Genomic DNA, 15,230 nt, shown 5'->3' with positions numbered 1-15,230 from the left:
TTTGATCCCTACCTTGTCTGATACACAGTTACTTCTTAAGCCCCTAGTTTATACTGCCCTTGGCTTTTTATTTATTCTTTTTCTTTTACGTATTTGAAAAGGAATTTTATGGCCATATGATGGCTCAGGAAGCTTTTTTCCAAGTTGATGTTTCTTTTCAGTAGTTATCTTACAACCTGTGTCTGAAGGTCACATACATTCCTTCCTAACAGTCTTCTGTTTCAACCCTCTTCTTGTCCCCATTTTTTGTTTGTTTGTTTCAGTCTTCCTCTCCATGACGATCAAATTAGAGCCGTACAGTTCTCTGTGAGGAGAAGGCAGACAAAAAGCAGAAAGCCTGGTATTGCTCTGGTGAGCATGTTGGCCTCTGGGGCTGCATAACAGTTTTCTGCAACTCTAATTAAGACGTGGCCTGTGGTTACACCAGTACGTGGCCTGTGCCAGTCTGGCATATTTTTGCTTTTATTATTACTGGTTTGATCGCTCTGTCAGGGCAGCAGTTGGTATGGTCTGGCTGGTGCCTGCTCTGCTGCCTTCCAATGGAAGACGATGACCTTCTCCCCTGGCTTTTCTTATTCCTTCACCTCCTGGGATGTCTCTAGTCACAGCCTAACGCGGAGTTTATTTTTCATAATGCTCTGTGCATGGCAAAGAGCCTAGGAACTGAATGCCTGGGGTAGACTTGGAAAGAGACCACTGTCAGGTATCTCCAAGGCCATCGTCAACAAGAAAGGCTACTCTGCCTCCAAGCTGTGGGTTAGTTTACTACCAGGCTGTTATCACCCAGTAAATCCCTGTGCATCAGTGTCATTTTATTCATAAGTCCAAAGTGTGGCGGAACCGGAGCGGGGTGTTAGTGAGCGACTGGTATCTGGGTGCAGCTTCCCAGCCCCTGGCCCTGCCAACCTGCACCCACTGCATGGCAGGCCTGCCCGGTGCTGGCAGACACGGTGGGATGGGAGGCCGAGCTCCAGCACACCCAGTCCCGGCCAGCAAACTGCTGCTCGCAATCCCAACTGGCCTGCGCTCAGGACACGGGCCCCATGAGGGACCTGCTGCCAGCAGGCAGAGATAGCTCCGGATTAAGGTTCCTGAGCATGGGACCTGTGTGCAGGACTGAAAAAAATACTGTTAAACCCCCTCAGCTGCTGGGTCACCAGCTGCTGCTGAGGAGTGTCAGTGCCCTGCGGGGCACGAGAGGCCGTGAGGCATCTCCCAGGTCACAGAGCACTCCGTGACTTGTCCTCCATGACGGCGAGAGGCCTCAGGTCCCCTTGCAAAATTAAAAAAAAAAAAAAAAGAAGAAGGAGGAGGGAAAAAAAAAGAGAAGGGCGAACGCCAGTGAAGCAGAGCGGAAGTGCCCGGCACCGGTGGGCGCGGGCAGGGGCGGAGAGGGGCTATGAGGGGCCGTCCCCGCGGGCCAGGAGCGGCCGTGGGCACGGGGGACACTCGGGCAGCGCCCAGGGGCGCCGCCCGCGGGCACTGGCGGGGGCGGGACGGCGCTCCGGCGGTTGCGCTGCATGCAGCCGGTCACATGAGCCGCCGGGGAGCCGCGCAGCCCCCGCCCTCTTTCCCTCGCACCCCTTTGGCCGTGAATGGCACGGCCCGGATGCGCTTGTACGCAAGGAGGGTGCGGGCGAACCATTGAGCGGGGGCGGGGGAACCCGGCAGCCGCCTGCTGGAAACACCCCTTCGCCTTGGCGTTGCGGCGGGCGGGGGGGAGAGCGGACGTGACAGGCTGAGCGGCTGGGCGCAGGCTGCCGGAGACGGAGGGCGATGGTGGTCCCCAGGGGACAGGAGTACCAGGCCCCCCAGGAGGTACCGTAGCGAGGTCTCTCCCAGCTCCCCCCCGACCCCAGCCCCGGGCAGAGCGGCGTTGGCGATGCGCGGCCGGCTGCCGTTCCTCTGGCCCCGCTGCACCCCGGCTTCCCCGGGCTCCCTGCCTGCTCCTTCCCCTCCTCTCCTTACCCGCCGTCCCGGGGCCGCGCCGGGATCCGGAGGGTCACTGCAGTACGGTGGGCTCAGCCCTGCGCCCCACCCCTCCCGCCTTGCGGCCCGCGGGGTCCCTCGTGGCGGGGGGAGCCGAGGCCGGTCCGGGGGGAGGCCCTGTGGGGCCGGTGTAGGTCACCTTCTGTGCACCACGGCGTTTCCCTGTCCCTTCTGCGAAGCTTTTCAGGTTTCCCTGGGAGGGAGAGGAGAGGAGGAGGTGACTGTCGAAAAGATTTTGGGGAAGAGGGAGGTGGGGTGGGGAGGGGAGGGGGTATCGGTGGGTCCCTGCAGCCACTGAGCCTGAGACCTGAGGCCCTGTGAGCCAGCTCTCCGGCCTAGGGCTGAGGGGTTTGGGTGCTCTGTGCCTCTGGTAAGTCATGCACAGTCCTGGAGCCCTGGGGTTTCACCCTGTCAGGGGGGAACAAAAGCTCTTAGAGGTGCTGTGCCGGGAGGCTTTGGGGCACTGAAACAATCCAGGCTGGCTGTAAGAGTTCAGTTTTTGTTACTGCCGTGCTTTGAGTTTGCTTAAAATTGCATGGCCCAAAAAGTGGAATTCCACGTGAGTTTTCCTTCTTGTTTTTATAACTAGATTATAGAAGCCTTAATGTGAGGTGTGGAGTTTTTTGAACACTGAAATTGAATGTAATGTGCAAAATGGAGAATAAATTAACTGTCTTACAGCAATAGGAGCTAGCTGGAGGCAAGCACTGGACCAGGAGTTTGAACAGCAAAAGCAGATTCAAGTATTTAACTGGGTGAAATGCATTACCAATTTCTTTAATGTCTTTCAAATTAGCAACCAAGTTGCTAATGGGAGTCAAAGTTTTCCCTGATATGTAGTCTATGTAAAGGTTTGGAAAATGTTCATTTGAAGAATGAAAGAGAAGCATTGAATTAGTGTTGCGTTCTTTGTTTGTCAGGTTGAAACAAGAGAAGATGAGGAACAAAACATCAAGTTGACTGAAATTCTGGAACTGTTGGTGGCTGCTGGGTATTTTCGAGCAAGAATAAAAGGATTATCACCCTTTGACAAGGTGAGACCAATGCAGTATTTTTAAAAACCTTTTTTTAAATATATGAGAAGTTTGTTTAGCAGTTTTGGGTGATTAAAAAAAATACTTGGAACACATAAGGCTTTCCTATGTAAATAATTCTGCAAATGACCCAGTTTCAGACAGATAGGAGCTCCTCAGTCTTGAAAATAGTTTTATGCAGCAGGCCTGTTTTAAAGGAGACAATTGGATGCAAGCTAATTGCCCGTGTGCTTTTTTGTGGGTGTTACGGCCTAGGTTAGAATCGTATATGGGGAAATTTGTCTCTCTCAACTGCAGTTAGAATAGCTATAAAGACTTGATATGTGGAGATAGCATGGTAATTTAAAAAAGAAGTATTAATTAATGAGAAGAGAGGAAATATTTGTCTTGAGAGGCTCTGTGTAAGAAAGGAACTGTTAGCCTAGTGAGCTTATTTTTGGGCTGTTTTTACGTATCTTTAGAATGTCGTGTAAGTTAACCTTTCATTGTCCTAGACAGGAAGTGTGTGATACTGTCAGTGAGCAAAGTTCAGGTTGAAAAGAGACTTCTGAATTGTTTCAGTGCTGACTCTGGGAGAAATTCCTGAACCAGGGTTTGAAAACAGAACTATGGCAGCCTTGAAATGGATTTTTCTGTTTTCTGCTCTTTCTTTGATCGTAGCACAGCCCTGCTTTGCAATACAATTTTTGTTTCTTCAAACTGGTTGGTGTTACTGACCTTAGCTGCTCAGGAGCTGTGCACACAGACACAAAGTAGTTTCAAGGAGACCGCCTTAGGATGTAATATTGTTGCATTTATGTGTAGAAATGGATGCATCAGGTTTATACTTGCCTAAATACAATTGAAAAGTTACATTTCATGACAATGCCCAACCTTTATAAAAATGAGCATCGCTATTGAAAATAGTCTAGCCGCTACTATAAAAGGGATACTGATTGACTGTTTCAGACAGGAATGTGAGAGGGGTAATGTGTTAGAAAACCTTGTATCCTAATTTGCTGTGTGATGTTGGTAAGTTATTCCACATTTCAATCCCTTTTCCCCTGTTCTTTGCATACATTTAGGTTATCTTGCATATGTTTATGCAAGGTTGTCTTTAAATAATTACATAACTTATGTAAAATTGATGAAATGGCACAGGAGTTTAAATATGCCGAAGTATCCATAGGAACTGAGCCTGAAATTGAGATTTCCGCAGAGTTGGGGATTTCCTTTACTGTGTTGATACTGTGCCTGGCACTTGGTGTTACACATGTCAGCAAGCAAAGAATAATTGTAGCAAAGGTCTGTGTAAAGGCAAATATATGAATACAGAAATTATGATCCTTGATAAAATTTTGATATGGTCACTTTTTAAAGATCATGACATTTAAAACACGACAGTATGTTATCTGTTGGGTTTTTTTTTTAATCTGAGAGCCATTTCAAAACTGATACATAAAGCTAAGAGAGGAATTTAGCATGTCGCTAACTCCTTTGGACTTGTTTTCTATTTCCTTGTATATGTGTATTTTATGCACAAGTTAATGTATGTATTCTATCTATATCAATCTCTTTATAAGAATACTGAGGAAGGAGAAAATACTAAGCTCTAGTTTCTAAAATAAATAAAGCCCTTAAGATATATTTGGTTTTACTGCTTCAAATTAATGTGGAACTAAGCATGCTGTTGCTCCTTTGCTAGGTGGTAGGCGGCATGACGTGGTGTATCACTACTTGCAGCTTTGATATCGACGTTGATTTATTGTTTCAGGAAAACTCTACTATTGGTCAAAAAATGTAAGTTGATTAAATGGCAAATGTGGGGTTTTTTTTTTTGTTCTTGGAAAAGAAGCAGCAGGCGAGAGGGAGAAGTTACCTGATATTTGCTTGTTTTTAAGAAGGATTCTTAGTCCAAGTTTCCTGCTTTTCAAGACCACACATTTGCAAAACATTACACTGGTTTCTGTGTTGCTCTGACAGTAGTTCTGCAAACTCTAAAACCAAAAAGAAGCTTATTCCAAAAAAGGCAGTGCTATTCCATTTTGGGCTGCCATGTTCTTATATCCTTACTAAGCAGTGAAAGGATTTATGTGGCTCCACATCGAACTGGATCGGGAACTGATCCAGATTAAAACCTACCAAAAAAAAAGAAAATAGTTTTATCGTGAATCAGTTCCTGGATCCAGTTCTCTCTGCAGCTGCACAGATGCTTGTGCTGGCACAAGAGGATGATGCAGAGGCCAAAACAAAGGGCAGAGGGAGACCACGCTGTTGGAAACTGGAGTGCAACATTAGAAGACCTTCCTTAAGTTCTCTATGTCTGCAGTTTTGCTGTGTAAATATCCTTTGATTCTTCGTTACGGTTCTGGGTTGGAATTGTAGGTATTGTCAAACAGAATTTAAAGCATGACACTGTTGCCGAAACAGTTACCGGCCCCATACTGAGGAGAAGGAGTTTATTCCTAATAGTGACCCAATGAGAGCATTTTGGTTTGATCAATTTCTTATGCATGGAATTTGCTCATAAGCCAGCTAATTCCTCTATTAGGGAGGCTGTAAACATTGTTTATGCTGAGAAAGGGAATACATTCTAAACTACATTATTTCTTTATGTATTTCTGTGATAAAAGAACCATAATTAAATTTTTCAGGAAGTAGGAATAGCCTGTCAGGTTACAATTGCATGAAGAGACTTGTTTTCTCACTGCAGTTGAAAAGACCATCTTTCTGACCTGTTTTCTTGAAAGTCATTTAGCATCAGCAATGTAACGCATCTAAAAATAAAGTTTTGTGGTTATTGCCGTTAAACTGGGAGGCACTCAGATCAGTATAGGTAACTAACTACATAAAGCACTGTGAAGTGCACAGAAGTAGAGACTGGGAACAAAGATGGTGGTGGTAGTTTTTGCAATTACCACCTTTGTTATCTTTAAAAAGAGCAGGATAGGAAGTAGTTCAAGTTGTTCTGAAAAAGTTCTGTTATCTTTCCAACTGACTGGATGCAAAACTGGCAAAACAAAAACCGGGGCTTCTCCCAAAACAGCAACAATGATTTATTTGTAAATCTAAAGTGTTTGAAGTCACACAAGTATAGGCTGTTTTGATGTCCACGTAATGTTTATATTGGTGGTGGTTCAGTGCTTCTGTGATGTTCTCAAGATAAGGATAAGTTGTGTTTTCTCAGTATTATTCTCAAGAGATTTTGATGGCGTCCTATTATTTAATTGCTGGGTTGAAATAAACATGGAAACATGCATTAGGGGAGGATCTTGCATCTATCAGATAAATTAAAAAAAAAAAAAGTGTTTGCTTTGATTGTGCTGAGAAGTGCTGCGCTTTTCATGTTGTAGAATCTTAGTATGGTGTCATAGTGGAAATTGCCTTATAAGAATTATGTCAAAGTTTGCACTTCTCTTAAGAATTATAACTTTTCAGAGTGTGTTCCCAGACTTTCCTCTCTGTCTCCTATCTCTTGCTCCCCTTCTGTTCTTCCAGAATATCAGTTGTCCATTTGGGCAGTACTGAATATCACTGAGGTCAGTACTGAACCACTTAACTGTTTTCCTTCATGGAAAAATGGTTTTAGTTTTCCCGCTACTGTGTTCATCCTCAGTGCTGAAACCTGCTTTAAAAATGTGCTTGACAGCATTGGCAGCAAAAAAAAAAAACAACCTTGTCCTGAAATAAGGGATTCAGTGGAAGCACCGTGATGTTCTTGCAGATGAATCCCTTCTGTTAGGGTGATCCTTTCACTTTAACGGCTCTTACCTGAGCTGTAGGATGAGATGCTTGCCAGCAAATTCACTCACTTCACAGTACACTTCATATGGTCTTGTATTTAGTTTTTAGGTGTAATTTCTATTTAAACTTACAAAATTTCGGTAGTAACGTCAAGATATGTTTTGGGAGTTCTGCTAAATTTTGAAGTCCTTACACTTGATTCTGAACTTTCTTTGAGTGCATGTCTTTTGCTTAGTATAACTGTTCTTGAAGCTAGTGTTTCTTCATGTGTGCATACATTATAATATGCAAAGGTGTTTGTAGATGTATCTTACAAGGGCGTTTCGTCTGACCAGACATGCAGATCTTAAAATTTTGTGTGTAATCCTGTAAATGCAATCACAAGCTAGGAACCTGCAAGAGGGGTTTAATTGCCTCTTGACAGACTAATAATATGTATAGTACAGTGTAAAAACTATTTTGTGAATGAAAATTTGATTGCTTTTCACAGCTGTATGCAATGGAAGCCACTAGAGGGAACCTTCTAACTACTAACTGTGTTAGCAAAAATAATTTGTAATTTAGAAAAGAAAATTGTAGCATATATACATGTGTGTTTTTGTTATTTTTATAATAGTGCCTTAACTGAAAAAATTGTGTCAGTATTGCCAAAAATGAAGTGTCCTCATCGTTTGGAACCACATCAGATCCAGGGACTGGATTTCATTCATATATTTCCTGTTGTACAGGTAATAACTTTTGTGACGTATTGATACTTTGCTGAAAAAGGCCATAGAACTTGCATAAAAATTCCAACAAGGTTCTTTGTTGTTGTTTGGCTCTTTATTTAACTTTGAAATGGTTAGTCACAGAGAAGTAGTTTAAATGGATGTTTTTAAAGAATTGAGTGATGTTATGGATGATAGAATTTTTAAATATTGTTTGATCCACGTTTAAGAAAAACACAAAACAAACTCTTTAAATTCTTTGAAATGGAGTCGGATTCTGTCTTTGTGGAACGTCTGCTTAAAGAAACTAAAGTTTAAGCTCTTTTCAGAATCTGATAATTTATGTTGCCAGACTAGGAAATAGAACAGATATCTTACAGTCTGTTTTTAAGCTTATAGAGTAAGTTATGCAGATAGCCACTGAATCAAAAGGATATTAATAAGATGAAAGCCAGTTGGAGTTCTTTCTTTAAGCATAATTCATCTTTCATTCATATCACTTAAAAACTATATTAGTGGAAAAATAAATTGCTCTGATGTGTGACCCTATTACTGTGTATTTGTTGAGCAACACTGACCACGTGCGTGCTCATAGTTCTCCATTTTATTAAGGTTTAAGCTAACACGTGATGTGTTCCAGTTACATGTGGTATCTTGAGAATCCTTGGTATGTCATTATCATTTTGTTGGTTTACTTTCATCTGCAGACAGAAATGTATCTTTGATAAATAGGGAAAATAAAGGCTGTTAAGCTTCTTTTTCATTAAATATCTCCTAACCTCCTGTTGGTGAAGGAATTTAGCAAGTAAGAGTTTCATCTAAATTCCAGCTTGTAGGAAGTGGGGAAACTTCCTGTTGTCTCTGTCTTCTCTTCTAGTAGAGGGGTCCTGAGGAAAACCCGCACTTAACTGCACACCCCACAAAAAGTTGTGTCTTGTGTGCTACTGTTACACAGCTTTCAAGCTGTGCTGATGCTGCCTAGGCTGGAAAGTTTGTTTCTTGTTAATGTGAGTTTTTACTTCTAAACTTATATTTTCCTACAAAAACAGAGAAAAAATAAATCCCAAGCCAGGTTGATTTTTTGCCGTGATCACTTCATGATGAGGATATGGTTACATTTATTAAATATAAGAGTTCTCTCACAGTAAAAATAATTCCTCTCTAAAGTAAGAACATAAACTACTCCTGCTGTAAAAATGATAGCACTAGGTATTCTTTTCTGTGACCTGCTCTGTCCAGAATCCTGATTTGGGATGTTACCCCTGGAAAGGAGAAATGATAATTCCAAGCAGGGAGGAAATTAATTTCTAGATCTCTCTGACAGCAGTGATTCTCAGTATTAGTAGCTGGCCGGTACGTGGTATATCTAATCCGTACTTGGTGAAGTCTTTCTTGATGAGCTTAGTTTTTTGTACATAGAGGATCTTTTTTAGAAATTGTGGCTCTCTGTCAGATCTCTGTGAAGTTCTGCCTGCTCCAGATACTGTTGATTCCTCATTTTGTCTCAACCAAGATAGACTTTCAAGAAAACTTTTGTTGGTGTCACCAGTATACTGTGTTCTGAGCAAGACCGTGCAAGAGCTATAATAGGCTGACCACACCATGGCATTCTGTATTTGATAATGACACTTTACTCGATGTCCTGTTAAATTCAAGGTTTCACTTGCTATCTGTAAATCTCAAATCAGTCCCCAAATAATACAGAAACTCTTTCCTCCACCTGACTGTGTGTCTCGATAGATCTTGCACTGTGCAAGCTACTCTGGTGAACTCAACCGGAGGAACTTAGAAGAATCCTTCCCTAGAGGAACCAATTAGTTGGCTCACTGCCACAGACTATAGCAGAACATAAAAAAAAAAAAAAAAAAAAGGACTAAAAAAAATTCCTGTGGGCAGAAATAATGCTATTCTTCCTATTAAATTGTGTTTATGTTCACAGAGAAAAGTATGTACACGATCTTTTATTGGGATGTGCTTTGTAATTAATAGTCTGCATTTTTGTCTCTTGTTGTCATCTTCCCCTCGCTTTCCAGGGGTTCATGCTTATAGCACAGAAAACTGTTGGTGGTTCAAACTTGGATCCTAAGATTGATCTGATCTCTTATGTGATCTCCTGCACAGGCTGTCAACAGCCCACAAGATTTATCTTTTCTGACACTGTTTACAATGTACTTCAATCTCTTGTGGCTTTTTGTGTGGTCTTGTAAATGTCAGAAGCCGACTTTTTTCTTACACGGGCATGCGGTTCTTCTTGAAAACGTCATAGGCTTGAAGATGTGTCTTTTAACAGTGGAGCTGGAGCTGTAGTTTTTGAAAACAGTAAGCGATCTATAGTAGGCAAATTTGATAGAAATGTATAGAACTTAGCTGTAATGACTTCAACCTGGGATACAGCCAAGGTAATGAGATGAGGTCGTGTTCCAACTGGTGTCTTCTGTCAGAGTATAACGGACTAATGATAAAAACCAGGTTCAGTGTTGGGTCCTGGCACTGACAGCCCAGAACATTTTCTGTTCAACTTCTAATTGCTTCAAATTCCAGAAGAGTTCCAGGCCACCTCTTCCCACTCGCACTGATAGAGATGGGTTCTGTGAACAGTTCAAGCTTGCTGTGGAGCTGGATGACCATACCATGGCCCACAGACTACATAAAAGCCACGTGGACTATCCGTTTGTTTTAAAGTATGCTCCCAAGGGTTTCTTTCGAGTAGAGATGAACCTGTACACATGCAGTTACATTTTTATATATGTGTTGGAAATCCAACACTTCCTAGAACTGAGGGATTTATTGTTTATTCAGTATGGCCTGCTCAGTAGGACAACACTGATAGATTTTAGAGTACAGTAGAGTTTTGAGGTTTTTGAGTGTAGAACGGGATATATGTTGTGCTGGCTGGTACAGGTGAGTTGTTGAGTCTTGGTCTGGCAAGTTGTAAGCTGTGCTGGCTGTTCTGTGGTATAGATGAAAACAAAAAAGGCAGAAGGCTAACATTCCTTTGTTTCATGAACTACTACTGTGTATTTTTCTGTATTATATATTATTCTATGTTTTGATAACTGTTATTAATGTTTAACAATTAGTAACCATTAATACTATAGGTAACACATACTTCATGTGGTGGAAGGTACTTTGTTAAAAATGTCTTTCTAGCTTAAGTAGTAGATTTCTTCTGCTAGGATGTAGGGTTTATGCAGCTCAGATTTTTGGGAGGGCACTTTAGGGTTTTTTTTTGGAGGGGGTGTGGGTTTCCCCCCCCCCACCGCCCCTTAAAGATGCAAGCTAAAAGAATAACATTTAAAGTGGCCCACATCCATTTCTATTTCACAGATGCTCTTCATTTTCCTTTTTGAAATTATTTTATTGAAGATACAAATATTTGAATTACAGAAATTCATTTGACAAAATTCCAATGAACTTGACATATACTTGTGAAGATTCCATGTTTTTATTTGTAAATGAATTTGTCAACTAAGAATTCCTAATAGTTGAAATTTGCAATAGAATTTTCTTTCCATACTTACTGTAAGAAATTATTAGCATGTAAAAGCAGTACAGTATATAAGAAGTTACAGTGCAAACTAAAGAAAGGGGAAATCATACAACAGAATAACTAATTTTGCAATACACTATTTAACACATAACATTCAGAAAAGATTTTTCAGATACAAGGCCAGTCTTGAAGAAACTTACAAGGGAAGGCAGTTTGATCTTCTTTGGAATATTGAACCCCACTGGAGTATGAACAGTATGGCTCATTGAGATTTGTATGGTTCAATAGTGTTCAACAGGATGAAGAATATTTGGGTTTTTATATGTAAAACTTTGACTATAAGCTAAGAAACCACATAGCTTTTCTTATGTGTTATCTGATGGCTCTACTGAGCTTTTTACTACACAGAAGAATAGCAAACGTGAGGTTTATAAAATAGCTAACGCTGAATCATCTTGTTAGGAGTAGATCCCTGAGTTACTGTTTACAAATAAATGTTCTTGTTTGTGTGCTTAAAGTGCTTTTATCTTTTATCATGTATTAAAAATAATTATGCAGTAGTTTGGTGTTTGCTGCTGTTATTCTTCCACTTTCCACTGATAGAAACTTTTTTTTTTTTTTCAGTGGCTGGTGAAACGTGCAATAGAAACAAGGGAAGAAATGGGAGATTATATCCGTTCTTACTCTATATCACAATTTCAAAAAACTCATAGATTACCAGAGGTAAGATCAAGCCAGTTCTTGTTTCTGTTATAATATGTTAAGTGCTCAGGCATAGTACCAGCTTCACAGCTCTGAAATCGGCACAGTATACCAGAGTTGCCTTTGCTATTTTGTTAATCAGTCCTAGAGGAATCTGTGTATGAATTCAGCTGGGAAAAAAATAGAACATTCTTAGGACAGCAGGTTCATAGATATTGGTTAACTTTTGCTTAATAGTTGCCTTAGTTTTTTTCTGCAATATTTGATACTTTCTGTCAGTCTGGCTTGCCAGGTAGCTCGCTTCTGGAGTCAATAGAGAGCTCTGTGCAGTGTATCCAGGCTAACTATGTGACTGGAGCTACACTGCCTGAAATGTGTTCAAAAACACCCCAAGTATTGATCTAGCTAAATGAGAATTGATATGCTGTTAATGCTCTGTAACTTGGGTTTTGTTTTAGAGTGCTCAGAATCAGCTCTTGTGTCCCTGTATCCAAACCCTAATATCTGTTCCTGAAAACTAGATTCCTAAAAAATTTCATTAAAAAACTGAACTTTGGACAAGAGAGGGACAAGTTTGGGTTAAAAGGAAATGAATTTATCTCTGTAAAATATGATTGCCAGAGGAGTGAGAGCTGAAATTTAATGTAGAAGTGTAGTGATAAGAATAATTTTGTGCTTTACCAGTTTCCATCTCCTTCTGATGACAGTCAAATGCTGCCCCCTTTGAAGTTATGTGCCTAGAACAGTGTTGTGATCCTCTCTTATCCCTGTTCTGCAGTAATGGTAGGAAGCTTCCAGGGTGCAGAAGATCTGTAATGAGCTTGGATTTGTGCCTATAGTGCAGATCCATCAGTTCTGTTCATGCGTATCCCAAGACAATTCCATATTTAGAACCCAAGTTTTGTCTCTAATTCAGTAACAGCATTAAAGGTAGATGTCCCTCATATTGGGCAAGACAGATTTTATTTCCTTGGGGAGGTTTGGGTTTGGGGGGGTTTATTGTTTTTAATGCTTAGAAACTAAAATAACAGTAGGGGAAACATTTTTTTTTTTCTTCTTCTTCTTCTTTCCACATTGAGGCCATCCTAACTTAATTTCTTCAGAGTGTAGTAATGATTGGAGATCCTGGGTAGTGGGCTGGGAATGCATTTGTGTCAGGTACTGTATAAGCAGAGGGCAGAGAGACTGCTGATCTGGATACAGTTTTAAAGACCTACCTACCTACCTGAGGAGAGAATCAAATACTTTTCTGTGTTACAGGAAATCACTAGCGTTTGCCAAACAATTAATTGAACAGCTCAGGTAGAAACTATTTGAGAATTTTGTTTGCTAAGCTCGTTAGAAAGACTGAGATAAAATCTCCATCAGTGGTATTTTTAATCATCTCCATTAATGTCTTGCAGGATGATGAATTTATGCAAAGAAAAGAGAAGGCTATCAAAACAGTTACTGATATCTTTGTAAGTATGTTAGACTTTTATGATCAAGAAGCAAGTGGTTTCAGTAATGAAATGGTTGGCGGTTAATTCTCTTTAATGCAGCCAATCCTGGGTTTTCTCTTGAGAAGATCCCAATTAAGTTACAGGTCGAGCTTCATTCTTAGAACAGGTCTCAAATGCCAACGTATCAGATTGAAAACCTTTTAGGTGTATGCTGTGTGAGTAGGTAAAGCATATCAACTGCCTGCACAGACAGTGTAGAGTTCCACACTGTCAAACTAAAGTCACAAGTTAGCTTACAGGCTATTAAACCCTGAGCAGACAGAGTTTAATAGATAGCAAATGTTTGTTTGAAGCTATCAGCAGTTGGACTACTTATCTTTAAATTAAACAAAATGATAATGATATCCTCAATTATAGTAAACTGTGATCATTGAGTAGATAATAATTACATTTCATTATCTAATAAGGGGTCAAAAATGAAATTAACTCAAAGAGGAGGTAACATTTCTAGACACTAACATTATCAGCTAAATCAGGGCCTTTTAATACATGTTGACTGTGTTATTTTTGACTGTTCTTTCAAATGTGGTGGAGGAAATGGTTGAAGAAATAATGATTGTTGTTAAATACCCATTTATTTATTTTTTTAAAAAAAACCAAACAACAACAACAACAAAAACCCTGGAAAGACAGATCCTATATAACAAATTGTTTAGAAGTAAATTCAGTAAGACTTTATCATCTAATTCCAAAAAGAGAAAGTGGAGGATGTTTATTTGGATAAGTATATTGAGTTGCAAAGCAAACAGTGGTATATATCACTGTAGATGTTCTTCCTTTATTTTAGAAAAGCCTTTTACAAGCTCTGAATTAATTCACTGTCTAACAGGAGGTTTACAAACCCCAAAGAAAATATAAACGTCAGAAGGGAGCTGAAGAACTGCTAGATGAGGAATCAAAGGTTCATGCTACACTTCTGGAATATGGCAGGTGAAAGGCTTCATTTAATTATCTGTGGGTTTTGTATTGTGTGTATTTAGAAATATTTCATATAAAATTTGGATTGTGTTTTTTTTTTTTTTTTTCTACTACTTGAGAATCAAACTGCTTCAGTTTTACTCCTGTTTGATTTCAGATTTTGTTTGCTTACCCCATAAATTCTCTTTCAGTAAATACTGTTTCAGTGTTATTACTATTTGTGTCCATAGATGTCTCCTAATAAATAAGAAGAATATAAAATAGTTCATGCAGTTCAAGGGAATTCTTGTGCATGATTTTTCTAGAGTAATTTTAGAGTTGTGGGTTTTTTGTTTGTTTGTTTTGTTTTTATAGAAAAGGCAAACATGGAAATCAGTATACAGCTTGAAAATTGAAATAAATAGATGTTTTGTACAGATACTAACAAATTGTTTTAGCTTTAGGTACTGTGGAACAGGTGGGAGACTTCAGTAAAGCTCACTTCTGCTGGAAAAACAGATAAATGTTTAATATAAAAGCAGTGAAAATGGATGATGGAGCAAGTTTAAATACAGGGACAAGAAATAAGAGAAAAGTAGGAGGTGTTGAAGATATAAGGGAACTGCTCTTTTGTGTAGTGTGCATCAGTACGTAGACACGAGGAGTGGCTTGAAACTAATAAGAAAGGTGACCGAGAATTTGTGGATTTTGGGAAGGGAAATACCTCTTCAGGATAGTGTTTGTTGTGATGATGGCATAGCAGAGTTTTAGGAGAAGAACAAATAGAGAAGAGGTATTTGGTGTTTGAAGGGCATGGAGCGTGACAAAAGACCTGCTGGACTGAGTTTGAATTGGTGATATGAATGAAGGACAGTACGTACTAGAAGACAAATACAGTTTGTTATTTGGTGTGAAAAGCTTAAGATTAATTGAATGGAAGTAGGAGAAAATTAGGATAGTTGCAGGATCTGAATGTATTTTGGTAATGCTTTCATAATGAATTCTCAAAGCACAAAACTCTTGATCAGAAAAATATTTCTGATATAGGTCAAAAATAAAGAACATCTGAGAAAATAACAGTAGTGAGCCACACAAATGTCTGGTTCGTGTATTTTGGTAGACAAACTCTTAAGGAGGATGATAGTACGTCTGCTGTGAACCTCATAATAAAATAACATGAGTACAA

The 15,230-nt window shown here is 40.1% G+C and overlaps 1 protein-coding gene across 2 annotated transcripts in view; it reads left to right on the top strand.

Moving 5' to 3' along the window:
• The first annotated feature begins 1,684 nt into the window (after positions 1-1,684).
• CCDC93 (CCC complex scaffolding subunit CCDC93) overlaps positions 1,685-15,230 on the top strand; it is a 47,487-nt gene continuing 33,941 nt past the window's right edge. The window contains exons 1-7 of one of the 2 annotated variants that reach the window (XM_086751353.1): positions 1,685-1,818; positions 2,910-3,023; positions 4,708-4,802; positions 7,363-7,474; positions 11,568-11,666; positions 13,049-13,105; positions 13,977-14,077. In XM_086751353.1, the coding sequence (XP_086607479.1) occupies positions 1,777-1,818; positions 2,910-3,023; positions 4,708-4,802; positions 7,363-7,474; positions 11,568-11,666; positions 13,049-13,105; positions 13,977-14,077 (620 nt within the window). In that variant the 5' untranslated portion in view covers positions 1,685-1,776. Of the gene's footprint in view, positions 1,819-2,909; positions 3,024-4,707; positions 4,803-7,362; positions 7,475-8,331; positions 8,461-11,567; positions 11,667-13,048; positions 13,106-13,976; positions 14,078-15,230 lie in introns of those variants that run through there. The other variant, XM_086751354.1, reaches the window with a different exon arrangement.

The sequence above is a fragment of the Chlamydotis macqueenii genome, chromosome 6 (genome assembly GCF_036417535.1).
Source record: "Chlamydotis macqueenii isolate bChlMac1 chromosome 6, bChlMac1.mat, whole genome shotgun sequence".
Lineage (NCBI taxonomy): Eukaryota > Metazoa > Chordata > Aves > Otidiformes > Otididae > Chlamydotis > Chlamydotis macqueenii.
The sequence above is the reverse complement of the archived record's forward strand: the minus strand, read 5'-3'. Positions and strand labels throughout refer to the sequence as shown.